This window comes from Giraffa tippelskirchi, chromosome 3 (genome assembly GCF_054371585.1).
Source record: "Giraffa tippelskirchi isolate mGirTip1 chromosome 3, T2T-mGirTip1v1.2.pri, whole genome shotgun sequence".
In the NCBI taxonomy this organism is placed as follows: domain Eukaryota; kingdom Metazoa; phylum Chordata; class Mammalia; order Artiodactyla; family Giraffidae; genus Giraffa; species Giraffa tippelskirchi.
The window spans coordinates 159,121,429-159,143,197 of record NC_137277.1 but is presented as its reverse complement, the minus strand read 5'-3'; the positions used below and the strand labels follow the sequence as shown (position 1 = coordinate 159,143,197).

The following is a 21,769-nucleotide window of genomic DNA, read 5'->3' as shown; positions in this document are numbered from 1 at the left end:
TGGGAATTATATGTAGCTTTAGTACTATTCTCACTTTATGTTTTCACATGTTTTACTTTCTTCTTGTACCTCTAAATTTAATATCATATATGTAAATATAATACTGTATATAATTTACTAATTATATAAATGTAAATATATGGTGTTATTGTTAAAGAATCCACTTGCCAATGCAGGCAATGCAAGAGATGTAGGTTCATTCCCTGGTTTGGGAAGATCTCCTAAAGAAGGAAAGGCCACCTACTCCAGTATTCTTGCCTGGAAAATTCCATGGACAGAGGAGCCTGGTAGGCTACAGTCCATGGGGGTTGCAAAGAGTCAGACATGACTGAGCAACTGAGCACATACAATTATGTAAATGTAGATATATATCCTTATAAGCTACTTTAAATCAGTCTAGAACAAGGTAGAATAAAAAATATAATAAAAAATAAAGTGCTGTAGATTCTGCATGAAGATTTATTTCTGAAAAATAGTACACTTGAAAGACACAGTTTTCCAATGAAGCAGTTTCTGGAATATGGTTACAGGACATTTGATGATATCCTTAGTCTACTAAATGGGACTTTCCCTGGTGTCTAGCACCTCACCATGACGTCAAGTTTTCTGTACCTTTATGAAGCTTGAGTAGAGCTGCTGGGGGAGAGGTTCTGATGGTGCTATTCTCATCTTCATATTTCATGTCGTGGGACATTTTAGAATGCCAAACTAGCCTCTATTTTGAGCTAACCTTTCTCTAAACCACAAGCCATGAAAACTAGATGACATTTGACTTTACTACCTGAGAGTGACTTTGATTCAGTTCCCTCCTTCCACACCTCAAGCCCTCTTTCAGAGTCAGTCATCAGGCAGGAAACGGCTTCCCATATCTATCCCTGTAAGGCTCTTAATTCCCTAGGTTGCCACTATCTGGCTATAAAAAGAGGAAGGTTGAATGCCTGGATTCTTTCCTACACTTTCTATTGCTAATAAGTTCTACTTTCTTCCATCTATACAGGATTGTTTGGGGGCTTCCCAGGTAACTCAGTGGTAAAGAATCCGCCTGCTAATGCGGGAGACCTGAGAGACTTGGGTTCAATCCCTGGGTTGGCAAGGTACCCTGGAGGAGGAAATGGCAACCCAGTCTAGTATTCTTGCCTGCAAAATTCCATGGACAGAGGAGCCTGGCAGGTCACAGTTCCATGGGTCACAATGAGTTGAACAGAACTGAGCATGCACACACACATACAGGATTGTTTAAACCTGTAATTAAACTTTGCTAGACCGTGAAAGAATTTTGCTTTACAAAGAGCTGAGGCTTCTCACAAACACCAGGCATATAATTCTGTGAGCTTTTCACAGAATTAAAAAAATCAGGATCATATGCCTATTGGGAATGGTTTGACTACCAAATATTTCTCTTGAGATGCAACCTGCCATCACTTTGCTTTCGACTATGAATATCTCCAGCAGAATCCAACTATTGATGCTATGGATCTCTAGGCTAGTTGGCCCTATGTTTACCTTCCAATTCCAAAGTCAAATGATCACTTTTGATTTTCCTCTTACACTAAGAGGGTGTTTATTATTCTGTATCTAAAGTAATGCTCATGAGACAATGTATTCTCCTTTTACTGTTATTCTCCATTCATGAGCTGTGTCTTCAAAATTTGAATCATCTTTTTATTTCCTTGCAATAATATTTTAATTGGAGGTTTCCAATAACCTCAATATACTTTCTTTGTTCGATGATTTCATGACTTCCTAGAAGAATCTTCTTCCCCATGCCTTTTGCAATTGTTTTACAAGTGTCATCTATCTGCACAGGTCCAAATTCAAAGTTCCTTCATTTTTCCATTGATGGTACTCATTTCTTCAAATGCTGAACACATCTACATTTTAAAGCAACAATGGAAGTTTTTAAAGACATATTTAGAAATGTATACTTTCATTTTCTTTTCCCCAGAAATCTCTCCTGTCTTATCCCCTTGGTCTTAGTTTAACTCCCACGATTTATAATTCTCACTTGGGATAGAGATAGCTTATCATCTGCTCTACATCAAAATGTGCTTTCTAGAAGAAATCTGATATTCTACTGGACTGTGAATTTAAGTCATAATGTTACCTTTTCTAGGGACATGAGTATTTGCACAAGAGCCTTATCAAATTGCAAAGTGACACTCTTAAGAACTGTTGAAAGAAACTACTGTTCAAGGTGGATGGAATGAGAAGACCCCTAAGATGTGGAACTCATATGCCAGCAGGACAGACCCCAGACCATCATTGTAGTCACTGAGGCAAAGTTGGAGGATATTAACACTCCTTAGTTATGAAATGGATTTGATATCTTAGGATGTTTTCTTTGAAACTATGGTTCCATTTATGGCTTCCTTGCTTCTTCATAGTGCCAATCTAGGTCGACAGGAGAAAGTGAGACCATTGTTCCATATCCTGCTTAAAAAGAGAACAACACTTCAAAGAGAACACCACCACCTGACAAAATAAAACAAGCAATCAGATTTAAAACACTGTGCCTATGTGTGCTTGGCAAACTTAACTTTTTCAGGAATTCAAATAATTTTAGGGCACCTTCTCTGGTTGATTATGTTCTAAATCTACCACAATAAAACCAACTAAACAAAAAAAAAAAATCAGTAAATAATCGGTTTCCAAAAATGTCTTCTTTGATATTAGGAAAGTATTGCAGTGTTTCAAATTGTCCCTTTCTGCCCTCTGCTAAAAATAACATCCAAACTTAAAAACATAAAGTTAATTGCTTGAATAAACAAAAATGAACTTTTATTCTAATTCTTTTTTAAAGGGTACTAGGACTTTTAAATCTAAAACAGATAAAGTAAACTCTCTGAAGAGAACAGTACTAATACCTCATGATGTACCCACCCTTAATCTACTGTCTTTTAAAAATGTTCTTTGCTAACTGTACTTAGTAGTTATAGAATTAAATCTGTTACATTCTTTGATAGCCTGGTTTATGAACTATCAGGTATTAACACGAAATAATTTATGAAACAGAGGGGTCACATATATATATTTTACTCAAAATTATTTTAACCAATTTTACTAATCATACTTATAAAACTTTATATTGTCTACTAAGGTATCTACATTCTTCACATGGGTCATAAGACAGAGTCAACCTGTTAATGTTATTTGTAACATGACTTATGAGCCAAGAATTGATCAAATTATTTATGGAATTAGAGTGTATCTTTGATCTTATATACTTTTTGGCCCATGAAAACAGATTAACACATGGAAACTAGGTGAGTATGGAACTAGCTCCATATTCATCCATTTAGCTGTTACTGAGTACCAACTCCTGTCAAATCCTGTGCTAATTCTGAGAAAACAACAGTTAGCAGGACAGACATAATCTGTCCTTAAAGAGATGACATTCTAGTGGGGGGCGGGGCAGAGATTTTCTTTTAAAAACTCAACAAATGAGTAACATATTTACACAATGTATAATGAAAGAAATATGCCAGTGTAAGACAGGGATCGGTGTCTGGAGGGAGTTTCATAGGATGGGACAGAAGGCAGGACAAAGAACTAGCTATATGAAAAATGTAGGGGTGGGGTACTTTTTCTCCCTACCTCCTCAACCCACCCCCAAAGTGAAAATTTATCCAACTGGACATAGTAGCCAATGAACATACTACTGTACTTTCTTGGGATACATTTTTGTGCAAAGTATAACTATAAAAGTACTTTAAAAATGTGTGCAGTTATGGCAAAGGCTGGAAATATAGATATCCTTTGACCTACACAAACAATGTTGAGAAAAACTGTGAACAAAGGGAATTTCCAGTTTATACAAAGGTTTCATCCCCTGGAGAAGGAAACGGCAACCCACTCCAGTATCCTTGCCTGGAAAATTCCATGGATGGAGGAGTCTGGCAGGCTACAGTCCATGGGGTCACAAAGAGTCGGACATGACTGAGCGACTTCACTTTCTTTCTTTTCCTTCCAAAAGTGGAATTGTTGAGTTTCAGAGCCAGGATTATTTTACTGCAAAGGATGAAACGGAACCCTAGTCTTTGTATGTAAACATAAGCTTGACTTCTTTGGCATGAGTTTGATATACCATGATCTGCAAATGAGAAAGGAACATCGGATGTTAAGAAGAGGGAAGTTTCCCCAAATGATCTAATTCTCACAAATGACAGTGAGATCTTTGCCATTTTAAAATTTGGGAATCACTGCCTCCTGCCCAAATCTCCCATCCTTGGGGAGACAGGGCCATCAAGTGTCAAGTGTCTGAATACTTAGCCACTAGAGGGAGAGATTGTGCCTCTGGTGATTAGGGAGCCAATGAAAGGAACTCAGGAGAAGGATAGGCTTTCAAGGGAGCTAAATTAAGCTCTAATGAGCCAGGGGCAAAGACTGTATCAGCTGTGGTGGCTTTGGGGAACTTGAAGATGATTCCTTAGAACTTCACAACGAACCCACTTCTACTACAGAATTAAATTGCTTAAACTATCTCAATTCTGAATATGTTTTAATTCATCTTTTCTAAGGACCTTCACAACTTTCAACACTTTGGCTTAGTCTAGAGAAGTTATGTTACCCTTTGTATACTGGGAATTTTATATATTATGAATAACGTTTCAATCTTGTATGATAATTTAAGATGAAAATTTTTGCTATTTGGATGATTAGAATGATTTGTGGAGTTCTATGGTCTTTCCCAAATATAACTTCAGGAAAATCACTTTTATTTAGATAATTGATCGGTTAAAAAAAAAAAAACCAACCTGCTTTACCATCACATAACTCACAGCTGTTCTTAAAATCGTCTTAAAAGTTGTTGTTAGCCTGAGCCCAAAAGATTTGCTCGCCAACGAAAACTGTTTAATCATGTTTGCAGCACAGCACCAACCACCATTTTCCATGATTTAAAAAACAAGCTTCCTGGTACAGCTGTTTAATAAATCCAACAAATGAAGTAAACTTTAAAAAAGTAATTCATTAAAAATATTAAATAAAGATTATACAAGTCACAGGATGTCCATGATTTAGTGTGTATCAAGGTGAAAAGAATTCCTTCCCAGTCTCTGAATCTAAAGACATTATCCAAAATTTCCCAGATATATATCGAGTGATGCTTAAGATACAGTTGACGATTTTATTTTCAATGTATCATTTCTCTTCCCTCAGCAGAGAAAAAAAACCTCAGCAACTATTTCTGGGATTCTTCAAAGGAGTAGGAGTACAGCGCCTGCTCCTACTCTTTCAGCATTGATTTTCTACACAATCTGTGATATGGTTTCTCAGAAATGCTGTTTGGCAGTGCTGAAAATTTCACGTGTTTTCAAACTTAAGCCATCCAGACTACACAGTTCAGTATTTTCAGCTCCTTTCATTTTCCTTTTCCCTTTAATTATAGAAGTCTCTATTCCCTCTTTTTGCAACTGTGGTCAAGAAAGATGCTACATGAGACTGTTTGTAGAAAGAACGTACGTGTTTTTTTTTTTCTTCTCATGACGATTCACAGAAGTTCTTCCCAAATACAAAAGCCGCGCTACAGCTAACTGATGACACTGAGAGACAACACTTTACTCCTAACAACTTTCTAGACCCTCACCCGTTCGTTCCTTTGACTGTGGTGGCTGTGCCACATGCCCGGGGGGAGAAAAAGCAAGTAGACACTCTAATTTTAAACTTGCACTGTAAAGCACTTTCAAAATAGTAATAGTTGAGCTGCATCTCAGACCTGACTTTCCTGCTCAATCCATTCCCCAGGACCCCTCTCTCCTGCTCCGAGTCCGGGTCGGTCGGGCGCCGGTTTCTGAAATCGCACCGCATAGTTTATTGCGAAGCTGAGTGGGTGGGTCCACGCGCACACCCAGACTCCGGCCAGGACGCCGAACCCGGAGCTCCGCGTCGCGCGCCTGGATCGCGGTCCCGCGCCCTTCGCCCGGCCTCACCACAAATCCCAGTTTGAAAGAAAACTTCACGAGGCCGAAATGAACCTCCCCTGGTCGCTGCAATTCTTCCTTTCCAGCCGGCAGAAAACGTGAGATTTATTACGACTCGGGGGGGGGAATGGATGGGGGAGGCTGCCGGGGCACTCTCGGAAGCGGGCTACCTGGTCCCCCACCACCCCCCGCCCAGGCTTGGGGGGCGGGGTCCGCCGTCCGGGGGCGCCCGGCCAGGGGCGACGCGGCCCGGCGCGCGGGTGGGCGCGAGGGAGGGAGCGCGTCGCGGAGCCGCCGGGGCAGCACTTGTCCTGTAATCGATTGCCGAGCGCGCCGAGCGGCCCAGCGCGCAGAGACGCGCGCACACACATACACACACACGCACGCACACAGGCACAAGCACCCCGGCCCCGCACACACGCGCGCGCGCGCGCGCGCGCACGCACGTCCGCCCGCGCCCCGGGTTCCGCCGCCCGCCGCCAGCCCGCCCTCCGCCCGCGGGCGTCTGCGCGAGCCCGGCCGGCGGGGGAGATGTGCTCTGGCTCCGGCGGATCGGTTTCTCGGGGTTTGACCAGCTGTCCCGGGCTAACCCTGCTTCTCGCTGAAGATGGAGGAAGTAAAAACAGGATTACCCTTAGCTACAGATCCACTGCCTTAGTTTCCACCACCAACTGCAGTGCACAAACACACGTTAGGCACAGGAAAGAAAGAAAGAGAGAGGACACACTAACAGTAAACACAAACAAAAGGGTGATGGGATTATTTTACTGCATGCACTGCTGAGGTAAATCTCCGCTTGGCTTTTGCGTGGTGAAGAACAGCTCTTGTTTTATTTGTCTTCTGATTCATAGATTATATATAAATATGTGTATCTGATTTGCAAGGGGGAGGGAGTGTTTTCAAAGTTAAGTGTAATTATATAGCATCTCGTTTTGCACCGTGGTGTGATCAAATGACTTGTTGCTGTTAACCAGTAATAATAAGATATAGATACTATAGATATTTTTTCTCTGGGAGGGATGCATTGTGGTTATGATTAGGCTAATGATTTCTGTAAAGGACGTCAGGGAATCGGGTTGAAGATGATGTCTTCTGCCTTAATTTATCGTCCCCTGCTTGTAATCTGTTTCTGGGATGTTAATCGATTAATCAGTTCTCATCTCTGTAGCTGTCATGGATTTGGACTTGTTTTGCTTTGTTTTAACTTGAATTTCAAGAAAGCTGGGGTAGCCTGGAATAAATTGCAGCTGTGTATCTATCCCAGCTAGAAGGGAATATCCAAATCCTGTTGGAATTAAACAACAACAAGCTGGTATGACACGTAAAAAGGCAGCGGTTAAATCACTTTGACAGGTTCTGGTGTGTGCGAAAGAGATGGGACTTAAGATTTAATTTATTATTATTATTTTGCCAAGGGCGAAAAACAGTCCTGTGAAGTTGGCCTAGGTTCTTTGCTGGGTTCCCCCTGACTGTCCCTCCCCTATCCACCCCCCACCCCCCCTTCTTTCAGTTTTCTTGTCTTAGCTTTTGGTCGATTCTTAAGGAACCGGTGGATCAAGTTTTTTCTCTTCTTGTTAATCGCATTGCTGTAGCACTGACTGACCTCTCTCTCTCTCTTTTTTTTTCCTCTTTCCTGAAAGTACGTGGTGCCATTCCTTAGTGACTTTTCCTACTAGACCATCCCAAAGGGACGAGGGGGAGGGGTGAAGGAGGAGGAGGTGGTGGTGGAGGAGAAGGGGGGTGTTCCTTCTCTCTCATTTCTTGGTTTTGTTTATCAGCCGATCTGTTTGCTGGATTTGGGCTCGGAATGACCCACCTGTAAAGTGCTTTTCCTTCCTCCTCGCCTTGAACTCTGCAGGGGGCTTGGCTTGGAAGGGGCAAGGGAGGGAAAGAGAGAAGGGGGAAACACAAAAAACTTCTTTCTTTCTCTCTCCGTTTATCTTCAGCACGACATTGTCACCTCCTCTTTGAGGGGTTAGAAGAAGCTGAGATCTCCCGACAGAGCTGGAAATGGTGATGAATCTTTTTTAATCAAAGGACAATTTCTTTTGTATGTACGTTTCGTTTCTCTTTCTCCTTTTCTTTCTTTCCTTCTCTGAGGGTTAATAATTTTTTCATTGATGGGGCAGACTTCTTTCGCTTCTCCCTGACGTTTCTTTCTTAATATGTGTGTGTTAAATGTGTACATTTTTAAAGAGAAAAACTCATTTGTAAAATATCCGAAGAAACTGCTCCCCTTTTAAACTTTATGGATGCCTTTCTTTAAAGCCTTATGTAATCATAATTTGAAAGAATTTGGTAACAGTACAGCAGGTTGAAATTTAAGTGCTGTGTAGTGACTGAGTTGGGAATTTGATCTGATTATTCCATAAAGAAGAAAAGTTTTTTTGGGGGGGGGGGGTAGGGAGGGTGGTGGTGAAGGGGAGGGGAGGGAGAAGGGAAGTGGTTTTGGAGACAAGAAGTGAAGCTGCCTGTTTTCCAGTAAGTAATGGAGAAATTCCAGGAGCCAGGGCTAAATATACTTGGCGATCAATACAGAAATGGCTCATTGTGAATAATTTAGCTGCTGGTGCAGTGAGAGTTTTGAAACTAAAGGCAAAAAGGACCAGGGCCAAAGGAAAAAAAAAAAAGTAAAAATCATCTCAGGACATGTCAGTTCTTTAAACTATTTTCTTCAAAGAATACAGTTAGCTTATCGATCTTTTCATTATGTGGAATCAAAGCTAGGGGGTGTCATCTCATACAATTTATTTTTGTTTCTGAGAAGTAAGTTCTTGTTTTGTGTCATTGGTGCATGAAAATAATTCCCCAAACTTTACAAAAGTGATCCCCTTCCCCTCAGCAAAAAGTGTATGAATTTTTTCAAGTTGGAGTATTAAGTAGGCTCGGCATTAGTAGCCAACCATGGTCTGGCAGTAAATTAAGGTTATATTGAACAGGTGCTCACACAGAACTTGGGGCTGGCTAAAATGTCAATACAAGCTGGGCAGTTGGGTAACTGCTGCAGAAACCTTCCAGAGGTACTTGGGCACGAAGTTGTTTTGTTTTGTTTTTCCTCTGTTTGTTTGTCCTCCCCCCTCCCTGTTAGAACATGATGAACCAACTTGCAACAATTGTGAATAGAGCTATCTGTATACTCGGAAAGTCCTCAGACTGCAGCTTGATTGTAGGAAGTAGTGAATGGTTAAAATACTTCAGTCCCAGTTAAAGCGGGCACATTTGAGTTGTATCCCCTTCCTCTTTTTTTCCCTCTAAACTGAGTAAATTCTGATGAAAAGAGTCATTACTTTCTCGATACAGCCCATCTCACAGCACACTTATCTTTCCTATCCTATCTCCAGCAGGAATCAGATCATTTGCAGAAAGAGTTCAGTGACTTGCAAATGAGCACATACAGTACACCATAGTATGTTTCTTGGGCACAGGTTGCAGCCGCAGCAACGTGGGCTAACTGCTTGGAGCTTCAAATAAGTTAAGCATTTAATGGCAGAGACTGAAAGGAATCCTTGTGTTAAGCGTATAATCTTTTGTATTGCAGCGCTGCACGTTGACTATGGAAACAGAGGCTATTGATGGCTATATAACGTGTAAGTATTCGTTTTCATTCATCTGTTATTGGTAAATAAAAGCGTGTTTGTTACCTGTATTTTAATTTCTGAATTGGAAATTTTTATCAAGAATTGTATACTCTTACTATCTGTTCACAGTTTCACCTCGTAAATGAGTTTGAGAAAATAGCAGGAAAGTGAAATAAGAAGGAACTAGAGATGCATACTTGCCATATTAAGGATATTATTTAAGTCAGTAATAGTTTAGCAGATCCAAACTTTCCTACTTGATTTTTTTCACTTAAGTTTAGACTAGGTTGGGTTACATATATGTCTACTAATATGGCATGTACTAAATATTTAGTACTCTGTAACCTAATTTTTCAGACACACAATATGAAAGAAAATTAGCTCTCTTAAGTTGACTTTTTTTTTTAGCAAACTCTCAAACATCCAACTCTCTGGCCAACGTTTTGGAGATACTCATTAAAAATACCAGGTGCTTAATGATTAAGTTAGATGTTAAAGGAAAAATTTTTTTCAGTAGAAGATACTCTAGAAATTAACTACTCCATTTGTCCTTATTTTACAATTAAAATGAATGTGGTAGTGAAATCTTGTAAATGTTTTATTGTGTGCTGGTTGTGGCTTTTTGTCATTTCATTCATTTATCTTATATTTCTAAATAACTTTTCCTTATAATTTTTTTGAGGGAGAAATGTATTTCATTAAAATTTCAAGACTATGCATGCTTTTGCATATATGATTACAAAGTTGGTAATTAGTTGTTAGGTGACAGTGAATAGAGACCAAAAGATTTTATTTTGTGAAAACAGGTGACAATGAGCTTTCACCTGAAAGGGAGCACTCCAATATGGCAATTGACCTCACCTCAAGCACACCCAATGGACAGCATGCCTCACCAAGTCACATGACAAGCAGTAAGTCTTCATTTTATGCTTTTTTTTCCTATTTCTCTAGTGATAGACTTGAATTTGTTAGGTCTGTGGGGTCCACTCACATTGTGGTGTAGCTGCTGCTATAGATTTTGCTAAAGAAAGAACAACACAGATTTATTCCTGCTCATTTTGGTATCATAAAACATGAGCCTCCTTACTAGTCTGAACTATCCCAAGGTGGCATTTGGGAGCTGGTGCTTACCTGTATCAGGTAAGAAATGTTAGGCTTTGCTGGTTATTCTTTTGATTTGCCAGGTTTATGATGATTTATTTTTTGTTGTTGAGTAAAAAAAATATGGAAACATGTTACTTCAAGTAAAAAAAAAAAAAGGAAAGGAAAAAATTCTCTTCTATTGCTTTGGCACAAAGCTAATCCATTAGTGGTAGAATCGTAGTGTTAGTTGCTTTTTTAAGAAAATGTGAAAGTTTCTCGTCCAAAGCCTTGAAAGTAATATGTGACTGAAAATTTGTAGAACTCATTTACATCCATTTCTCTGACAAAGTGAAAGCATTTTGTTTTAGGCTGTCAGAAAAGAACTGAGAAAATTTGGAAGGATGTTTTGAACTTGCTGGAATAGTTTTGGCTACTATTTTTAATAAAGAGTCATTTATATCAAGATATAGCAAACATTGTTTTTGTGTAATAAAAAAGCAACTTGCATGCTGTCAGTGACAGATGACAAATACTTTATTAAGGATTTGGTTTGTTTTCTCTTAATTATGATGTTTCATAAGTTGTCAAGTGCAAATGCTTTATTACTCCTACTTAAACTTAATTCGAAATCTTGTGTTTCCCTTTTATTTCTGATATGTGTTATATTCTTATATAGAAAGGACATCTGACTTCCATCTAAAAGCAATTTAATTTAAAAGCTTTCTATTTGGGTGACATGTGAAGGAAAGGCATTTTCTTTCCTTTATAAAGAAGATTTAATAACAAGAAAACTGAATCATATGATGAATTATGAGCATAATCTTAATATGTTAATTCTGATTATCCTGAGAGAACAAATTTTTCTTTCCACTTCCCTCTTATAGCTTTCAAAACTTGAGTTTATTGTAAAGTTACTAGCTTCATAGGTAGTTAAGTCTTCTGAATTATAAGCAACAGTATATAAAGTACTGGTAAATACATTTTGCAGTTTGTTACCCTTAAGTGACTCTAGCTATTGACTTGAAAGTTTGACTGAGCTGTAAAAACTTGCTGTACTTTTTTAAGTTTTCTTTATTTTTATTAATGGGAATCACTTCCTAGGAAGATTTCATTCTAGAAGCAGTCACTGAAATTCCTTTATCACGTAGGAAGAGAAATTAATAGTAAGGGAATGTATATTAAATTATAGTGCTAATCTCTTGTAATGGATCTTGTGGCATTAATTTTTTTGCTAGTTGACTATTAATTTGATAAAAGTTACATACTTTTGCAATATAGGAAGTATAATTTTTACATTTTAACATTTAATGTTACTAGGTCCTTGGCAGAATAGATTTTTATTTTTCAGATAATTTTCATTTAATTTTCTAAAGCATAAAGATAGATTGGTGTGCAGTTTCTGTTAGCTTAATATTTAGCTTAATATTGTCTTTAGAAACACTGAATATAAGGGGTAGGTAATAATAGGTAATCAGACGTTGTTATCCCTGAGCCACCACTAGAATATCAGCAGGAAAATGCTTGTTAATTGGTTAATTAGGTCCTTTATTTGTGAATTTGATTTTGGTTTTTAAGTAATCCTTTCTAAAAGGCAGTTCACTCATTTATTTTGAATAAACATTGCAGAGTTGTAGGCATGATCAATTTGGACAAATAAGAAATGTGCTTTTGACATTTGAGTTTTTCTCACCCAACAACAGTAAAATTATGTTTGGTAAAGAGATTTTGTTTTTGTTTCTTCTTTTTTTAAAACTTACTAGCCTGTGGCAATTCCATCTTAGTCAAGTTTTTGGCTAAGCTGCATGTGTTTTCATGTTCTTTTCCAAAGAGTTGCAGGTTAAATATTTTGGCTCTCACTTCAGAGCTGTCTGTTGCATCCTTTATATAGCCTCTATTTACAGTATCTAGGTTACCCACTTAGGTGTTAGATGGAGAAGATACCCATTTTTCCTCTCTTTTAGATCTAGGAGAATATCAGCATTTTAGATTGCCAAAGCAAATAGCACAAGAGAGAGACTCTTGTCTGTTAATTAGAATAAGAAACCTATAGTTGGTCACTCAGATGTTTTTCTGTGACTTGGAATAATGATTTGTCCATTTGTGACTTGGCAAATCACTTGTGGCCGAGATCACTAGTTTACCTAAATCTCTTTGTATGCATTGCTGACTTTATTCTGTGAAAAGATCTTATTTATTTTCTGCATTTCTTTAATAGCTTCAAATAGTCTTCCGAAAGGGCTGTGACTTCCAGAAACAGAATTGCAATTTTGATTGAAAGTATTAGAGCTGAAAGTAAATGTGAAAACCTTTATAGATAGAATAAGATAGGCTCTGCAGCAGTAAGGAGGGGACAGGAGTGTATGTGTAAGAGGTGAAAAGTTATTTTGAAACAGTTTAAAAAAATAAGAGAAATAGAATCTTTGATTTTTATGAGATAACTAACGTCCTAGCAGTAAAGTAACACTGCCATGTGAGAACCCACTTATTTTCACTGTAGGAAAGTGGTCAGTTGTATTCTGAGGTCATAGTCGTTTGTTTGGGTTATTTGACGACTATTCTAAGATGAAGGGTACCTGTGCAACTTGCTGCCAGCTATTGTATAAAAAATAATGACAGCAGCTATCATTATTTGACAGTGCTAGAAGAGAGCATCGGTGACTTGGGAGAAAACTAAAAATGTACAATACCTGACAGTCTTTGGTTTTAAAATTCAGCGTGTAAGATAATCTTAAAAAGATGTGAGAGGTATTCGTGAACTTAACGTTTTGTAATGACTACTTCCTATGTTTTCGAGTGAATTTTCTTAGAGAAATTTGGACTTTTTCTTCTAGAATGAGGATCTCTTTGATAAGAAGATGGGCATTGTTGCCTGAGATCATTAGTGTACATATTGAGTCTGCTGACAATCTCCTGTGTCAGGGATGACAGTCTGTGCCTTGATGGCTACTGGAAATACACAGTGTTAAGTGATTTTAAAAATAGAATCTGGAAGTTAAGAATCTGAGACAGACAACTCAGACGGAACAATATAAAAATAATCCATATTGTATTTCGGCCCATCAGATGAGACTTTATTTTGTGATTCCTTCTGTCTCTGGGTTAGCTCATTTCCAACTCTTGTATACTTGTTTCCGTATTGGTTTCAGATTATTCTGTAACTGCTGCTGAGTATTTTGAAAGGGTTTCAAGGTTCAAAAAATTGTAATTAATCCTATTTTCCCTATCATCGTCTATTTTTATAATGCCAGTAAATAAATTTTCTTTGGAGATAGCTAATGGTGTGAAAGTGCGTTGTGACACAAATTTTTTTCCTATTACTTTAAAACCTTTACATGGATCCACTTTGCAGTCAATACCATTTATCAGTCAGTTTGATGGCCAAGTGGCATGTGTGGAATTGGAAGAAGTAGTAATTCTAGTTTTACAAGACTCTGACCAATAATCAGGTCAGCGAATCTAGTTTATTCTTTTCGGAGTGCTTCACATTCATTTTTTTTTTCTTAGCTGGTTTCCATTTTTAGAACCTTGTGAAGTGTAAGTATATTATGGTTTCTATTTTTCTTGTGTGGAAATGGAGGCTTGAAGAAACCAGTTGTCTTCTAAGGTTCCTTGGGAAAAGGATGAAGTCGTCAGGAATGGGACACTGATACTACCTTGTGGGTTAGTTAGATCACTGCTATCTGTGAAATGTCATTATCTAAGGGTGCCCACCATGTCCAGAACTGACCCATGTTTTAGTGACAAAAACAGTATTACAGGAGTAGAACAGGGTTATTATGAGGGTGGAGTGATAACAGATAATCTTGTTAAGCAGATGCTCTAATGCACTTTTAAAAATATGGCTTGTTTCTTGAGACTCACCAGCTTTCTGAGTTGTCTTCTGTAGCTTAGCTTGGCAGTCACCCTTGGTTGGATTTCCACAGGACACACCCTAATATAACACCAGATGGAGTTGATGTAAAAGCTCATTTTGTTTTTCAATTGTAGTACTTAGTTTTGTATATATACTCAACATACCTTACATTTAGTTTTTACTTGGTAGGAAATTGTTTTTAAAAGTTTGACTTGATTTTGTTATAGCTATCAGCGGTGTCATGGCCATGAACCAAAAGAAAAAAAAAAGAAAGGAACTAAAGGAAGTATGTATGAGCAGGGAATTAACAGCAAAATTGCTGTATTTTTTTTTTCTTTGCTCCTCATTCTGCCTCCTCCCCATCTTTTAAGTCTGCTTTGAAATAAGAATAAATGTCTGTTTTGGAGAAACAAAATAGCTCACTGTAGAAGTGTTTTTATTGCCTCTGTCTTTGTCTAAAGTTGTCTTCTCCAATGAAAATACACTGAAAAACTGTAACTTGATTGGTTAGGTTCTTTTGGGACTCTTCCTTCGAGCTGTCAGGAATTCAGATCTCTTGGTCCCATGCTCTTCTCTCCTCACTTTGAATATCAATATATTTTGATTTTATAATGTTCTAAAAAATCAGTAGCCGTGTGACAGTCCTAAAATGAGGTAGATCGTGTTGTTTTTCTTTGCCTTTTTCCTTTATATCTGTTTATATGAACAGATATAAGTATATTTTATACTTAGTGATCTGGTAGTAGTTTCCTTTTATGAGTTAATCAGGCTCAGGAATAGGTAAAGAGTTGAAATAGGTAAAGAGTATTTAGGAACTATTTCTCTTTATTATAAATGCTTAATCACACTGGAGTGAGAAAGAGAAGGGGAGTATAATTTATTGAGTATATATAGGATGCCTAGTGCTATACTAAGCGCATCCCTCTTATTTCACTTAATCTGCACAACAGCTCTGTGAGGATAGTCCGCTTTATAATACCGAAAACTGAGGCTTAGAAGTAATAGATTGCAGGTGGTTAAAAATATGGGCTTTGGAGTTATACATGGCCTTGCTTTGCCACTGATTTGCTGTGTGATCTCAGTCATTTTTCTTCACATCTCTGAGCTCCAGTTTCCTTATCTGTAGCTTGGGGATAAACAATCCTTACCTCAGTGGACTATTGTGAGGTTTAAATGAGGCAATATATACAAAATACTTAGCACACTTCCTGACACATGCTAACATCTAATAAATAATCACTGCTCTGACACTCAGAGCAGGCACATTGCTTTTGCACCAGTCCATGATTCATAAGAAAGCTTTTTTTCAAATCCATGTTTGTTTGAAATTCAGGTCTTTTGCTGTTTCCATTTTACTACAGAGGTCTATGGAACAGAAATAGGCATTTCTAATAATTTAGGGTAAAACTGGCAGGAAAAAAGACCCCTTGTTATTTAAAAGATCTGTGAAAATTTGGGTTAGAAGAAGTAGAGTTTGTCTGTATGGCAGAATTTTTTTTTATTGGGCTTCAGTGTTCCTGAGCATGGTTTTACATTTTTGATTACATGTCAGGAAAATCATCGCTCAGCATTGGTACTGTAAAGACACCAGTTATTAAGAATAGAATAAGTCCTCTTAATAGAGTAACCTAGCCATATCTAGAATCAGTTTTTTTCTTTGAAAATCTGTATCTAAAATTTCACCTCATTTGTTGCTTGTGGTAGAACCATAAATTCTCATTTGATGATACCTGATCAAGCTGTAGGCCTGATTGTTGTTAATTGTGCATTTTGAGGGTAATAGTTTAGGTGTTTTAAATTTGAGGTCAACTTATAATATAATTGTCACTTATAGGCATTTGACATGTTGCTATATTGTTCTAGCTGATTAATTCGACAAATATTTGTAGGCAGTCTTTTATGTGTCAGGCACCGTGGGGTAGATTCAGAGGTGAATGGTACACTATTCTTGTCCTCTTGGAGCTCATACTCTAATTTAAAGAAACGACTAAACAAGGCAGTATTCTGTGATAAGCTCAGTGTTCTTATTATTATGGAAGAGCAAGGAGTGGTACTGGCTTGAGAAGACTTCTTGGAGGGAGAGGCTCTTTAAGCTGAGACTTACTAAATGAATAGGATTTAGGAGAGAAGTGGAAGGCTTGTTCACCAATGAACCCACAATGGGAGCTGAGAAATAATACGATTATGTTCTGGAGAGTAAAGCAGATTGGTATCTGTGGAGTGTGAAGTTGGAATCTTGGAATCTGAAGCCTGAGATGACTCGGGAGAATTAATCAGGGCAAGATAATGGAGTATCTTATATAAGAGAAAACTCAGATCTCATTTTCAAGGGAGCACAAGGTTTAAACAAAGCTGATGACTTTAGTCTTCTTATTGGCATGGATCATACCAGCTATAATGGGAGTAAAAATATTGTAGAGGCAGGGATTTCTTTAACAGGCTTCTGCAGTAATGGAATGAAAAGTCATGAGAGCTAGTGGTAGTGCATATAATAAGGAAGAGAAGGATTTGGGAAATAGTAGCTTAAAGTGGACAGGACCTGTATAGAAGGGTTACTGCTGCTGCTGCTAAGTCGCTTCAGTCGTGTCCGACTCTGTGCGACCCCATAGACGGCAGCCCACCAGGCTCTCGCGTCCCTGAGATACTCCAGGCAAGAACACTGGAGTGGGTTGCCATTTCCTTCTCCAATGCATGAAAGTGAAAAGTGAAAGTGAAGTCGCTCAGTCATGTCTGACTCTTCGCGACCCCATGGACGGCAGCCTACCAGGCTCTTCTGTCCATGGGATTTTCCAGGCAAGAGTACTGGAGTGGGGTGCCATTGCCTTCTCTGATAGAAGGGTTAAGGAGAGGAGAAATTTCATGATGATGTTCTCTAAATTAATGGATAGATGGAGTAGGTTCCATTAGGGAAGATAGGAAATAGTGAAGCAGGTTTCCAGGATAAGATTTATTTTAGTTTAATTCTGCATACAGAATGTTTGAAGCACCTGTAGAATTTGGGAGAGGCTAGCAATCAGGCAGGAGGATAGATTAGACTGAGTGTGAATTTTCCTAATTAGTGAAATCTAATATGTAGCTTGTGATCTTGTTACTTTTCCTCCTGTATTACTTTAACAATAGTTTAGTATTTCTTAAAAAAAATTCTTCCCTAACTAATTCTCAACATTTCATCATTGACCATATTTTCCCAACTGCCCCCATAAAATCAAAATTCTATATTGAAACACAGGAGCATAGGTTATAATGAACTTCTTTTGCTTAATGGAGTCCTTTTATGCTAGTGTCTGAAGTTGGACGAAGGGCTTCCCAAGCGGTTCAGTGGTGAAGAATCCACCTGCCAATGCAGGAAACGTGGGTTTAATCCCCAGGTTGGGAAGATCCCCTGGAGGAGGAAAATGGAAAGCCACCCCAGTATTCTTGCCTGGAGCATTCCATGGACAAAGGAGCCTGATGGGCTACAGTTCTTGGTGTTGCAAAAAGTTGGACACGACTGAGTGACAGAGCACGTACACATGCAGAAGTTGGGTTAGTTGTTGTGACTGACTCTGATTTTTAAGGCCAGCAAAACATGCTAGCCTTTCAACTTCAAATTTTGTGATATATATAATATCATAACTTTGATGGTTACATATTTTTAAAAAATCATAAGGCTAATGTATGCCGTATACTCCAAGTCCTCTACCATAATGGTTTGTCTTTATTCTGTAACCTATTTCTCATCTATAGATACATGGTTTAAAACATGAGGAAAGATTTGTTTAAAAGTACTAGTCAGTTCTGCTATGTTACTAGCTAAAGAATTTCATGATTTTAAGCAGAGCCTTTTTGAAAACTTTGCGATAAATAAACAACATGATATATATCATTTGAAAATTATTTGGTATAGAATTGTTTTAAAGTTTATGATATTATGCTTCTTGGGATAAAAGAATGTAGGGGAAAAAGTGTGGTATAGCATACATCTTAATCTATTTCCTCCAAATATATATTATAGAGCTCCATCTTAGAAATGTAAGCTCTAATTACCCAAGACATCATGAAAATTCAAGTGAATGTTGATGATGAAAAGAACTTCGTCTGAGATTTCCTTAATGTAGAGATTCAGAACTCGCTAAAGAGATATTTTTGTCTTTCAATTGTTGATACAGCAAACCTTTATTAATGTTTTTTTGTGTAATGCACTGCTGACGCTGGGGCGTCAAAAATAAGTTAGGGATTTTTTTAGGGGAGGATGTTATCTTTCAAGGTCCAAATGAATTCATATTTTATTTGCGATATTAATGATCCTCTTGCATTTAGAACCAAATAAGTGTGATGTGCTCACCATGATTTATATCGATTGTAGATAAATGAACGGCTTCTCACCTTTTATGCCTGATAATTCTTCAAAAGCATATAAATCTGAAGATGCACAATGAAACAAAGTTGAAAATACAGCGAGCTTCTGAAATAAATTCCCACAGGAGACCATTTCCTCAAGAAATTTTTTTATAATCTAGTATTTGGTTCTCAGCCTTGTGAGTTCCAAAACTTGATTAGTGGCACACATAGAGTGATCCCATATCTCATGGTTGACTCACATTAAACAAGTTTACAAGGTTGATGTTTAAAATTGGAATGCCAATTTATGTCTGTATTTTCATTAAAAATAAAACAAACCTCCAACTAGTGTAAGATCTTGATCACTCCAGTTGGCTTGACCAAATCATTTTTTTCTTGTGAACTGACTTATATGGGTAAAGCAACAAAAGTCATTTGGTTAGCAAGGAATCCAAACACAAGGAGTCACTTATATCATTCAATTGTTTAACGGCATCAGACTAAGAGAGTCTAATACGTTCAGCCTCACAGTAGAGATAGCACTGCCATTTGGATCATTATGGTTGAAGTCTTCTGTGTAGTTCCTTCTTCCCTAAATGGACATAAATTTAGATTCCCTAGATATAGGCTGAACAAAAATACTTTTGAGTCTTTTTTTTTTCTTTCTTGACTTCCTTGGCTAAATCCTCCAGATTCAGTTTTTAACTTATACGTATAATCAGATTATAACCAATTCTTGCTAACCTAGGACCCATTTGTTTTCTTTAGTGTACATTTTACATTTCTGCTTAGGCTTGTTAAATGTTGATTTTACAGCCTAACTCTATAAAAGCAATCTTATAATACTATAAAGGTTATCCAACTACTATTACCATAAATCCAAACTTCCATTCACAGAAATGTTGATGTGTGATGTGGGCAGCCATTTAAGAGGTTTTAATATCTGCTTTAGATGAAGATAGAACTTCCCTGGTGGCTCAGACGGTAAAGCGTCTGCCTACAATGTGGGAGACCCAGGTTCAAACCCTGGGTCGGGAAGATCTCCTGGAGAAGGAAATGACAACCCACTCCAGTATTCTTGGCTGGAAAATCCCATGGACGGAGGAGCCTGGTAGGCTACAGTTCATGTGGTCACAAAGATTTGGACACGACTGAGCGACTTCACTTTCATTTTCACTTTTAGATGAAGATAGGAACACTGCTACCTGAGAAAGATGTCTTATATAAGCTGGGGTCTTGGAGAGCTTCTAGTTATAGGTCAGGAGAAATAAACATCACACTAATTTCATGAAATCTTGGAAGTAGTTCAACCACAGCAAATGAGATTTTATAGAAAATTACAGTATTTTAGGTTAGTTAATAGGGAAGCCCGTCTTAATTGCTGAGTGTGAATTTAAGAATATTTTTTCAAAGCACACAGCTTTATTTTGGGGCTGTACATTGATTATAAAGAAGTTAATTAGAGATTTTCCAGATGTGAATCTCTGCAGAAAATGGCAGTTTCTTATCTGTGGGTTGGCCAAAAAGTTCATTAGGCTTTTTCCTTAAGATGTTACGGAGAAATCTAACTGATCCTTTTGGCTAACCCAATATTCTTTATTCCCAGTATACAGTATCATAGTGGGTCGTTGTAGAAGTCCAGTAATTTTTTGTTGAAATTAGGAAACTACTTGTGATTAGCATATTGCATATGTGTATTTAAATAATGTGTTTCTGATTTGTTCGAGGAAATTTGGAAAGTTGATGTCTTAGATGTTGAAATAATTCTGAAATTCCATCTTACTTGTCATTTTCTTTGTTAGGATATGTATTTATACCATGTCTCAGTCTCAAAATGATTTTGTAATCTTCAGATTAGATCCAAACTGATGATCTTCAAGATTCTAAATGTCTTTTAAGTTTTTTGATACCATACAGTTCATATTCAGTAGAATCCAAGTTAGTGTAAATGTTTCCATGAATATTTTATAGTCATCTTCATCGTCTTCATTACTAATGTCCTTATATGGCATATTTAGAGTTTACAGATTTCAAGCCACATTCTTATACTTTTAGAATCAGTTCTCTATCACTTATTTAAAATTGCATGTACAAAATGGAATGTTTCAATTAACTTTTCTTATGCTCTCCAGATATTTTGAGGAGCATATAATTAATCAGTGTAAAGTCACGTTCTAATAAATTAACATTCTGGGTGTCTACACCTTTGACATTTTTGTCATTGCTCTCTTATTATCATGGAAGCTGTAGCTCTCCTTACACCTGATGGTGTCAACTTTACCTACTACTTACTGAGACATCAGTATGCAGGGCTTGGCCATATTTTGAAGTGCTGGGAAACTGCTGTTTCTGTTGAATTTCTGGTTGAATTCTAAAGAGGAATTTTTATTATTGATTTTTGAAACTATATAAAACATTCCCCATAATGGTCATTTTTATGAAGAGACTTGTTTTGTTTTTGTTGTTCAAAAAAACATTTTAGCAAGTAATATTTACATATGAAAATATATTTCTTTTATAAGACATGTATTTCAAGTCTTTTAATCAAACTTATTTCAATACCTTTGTAATCTAGATGGTCTGAGGTAGATTGCTTGTTTTCAATACATTCATTACCTTTTTTGTTGGAGAAGAAGCATGTATATACCTTTTAGGGTTGAAGGTTTGTGTTTAATTCCTGATTGAAGTAGATTCACTTATTTTTGCTAGAAATGATTGTTTACATCATCCATATATCACATAGAGCTTAGAATTTGTGCATTTAAGAATTTTTTTAGGTATTGTTAATAAGTAGGTAGTATCTAATCATTTCTAGGTACTGCTTAAAATTATAAATACTTAAAAACACTGATTCTAATGTAGCTTTGAATATATTATGTTGCTGAATGTTTGCAAAATGTTTAAAAGTGGTAATAGATTTTGTTTGAACATAATTGAGAACTAGAAAAAGAAATACGAGATATTTTCTGTGAGTCTGCTGCTTTTAAACCCCCGAAATATGAATTACATACTGCCAT

At 37.4% G+C, this 21,769-nt stretch overlaps 1 protein-coding gene and 1 long non-coding RNA gene across 40 annotated transcripts in view; one reads left to right on the top strand and one right to left on the bottom strand.

The window, feature by feature from the left end:
• IKZF2 (IKAROS family zinc finger 2) overlaps positions 1-21,769 on the top strand; it is a 188,741-nt gene that overhangs the window by 8,177 nt on the left and 158,795 nt on the right. For 6 of the 39 annotated variants that reach the window (XM_081583000.1, XM_081582985.1, XM_081583001.1 and 3 more), the window contains 3 exons: positions 5,743-6,016; positions 9,457-9,505; positions 10,303-10,407. In XM_081583000.1, coding sequence (XP_081439126.1) covers positions 9,472-9,505; positions 10,303-10,407 — 139 coding nt within the window. In that variant the 5' untranslated portion in view covers positions 5,743-6,016; positions 9,457-9,471. Of the gene's footprint in view, positions 1-5,742; positions 6,017-6,518; positions 6,703-7,440; positions 7,558-7,864; positions 7,973-9,456; positions 9,506-10,302; positions 10,408-10,445; positions 10,637-21,769 lie in introns of those variants that run through there. The other 33 variants (XM_081582994.1, XM_081582980.1, XM_081582981.1 and 30 more) reach the window with 12 other exon arrangements.
• LOC145542964 (uncharacterized) lies at positions 442-6,198 on the bottom strand. The gene is made up of 2 exons (XR_014080316.1): positions 4,755-6,198; positions 442-4,090 (listed from the first exon to the last, which is right to left on the bottom strand). It is a non-coding gene; the product is annotated as an uncharacterized LOC145542964 (long non-coding RNA).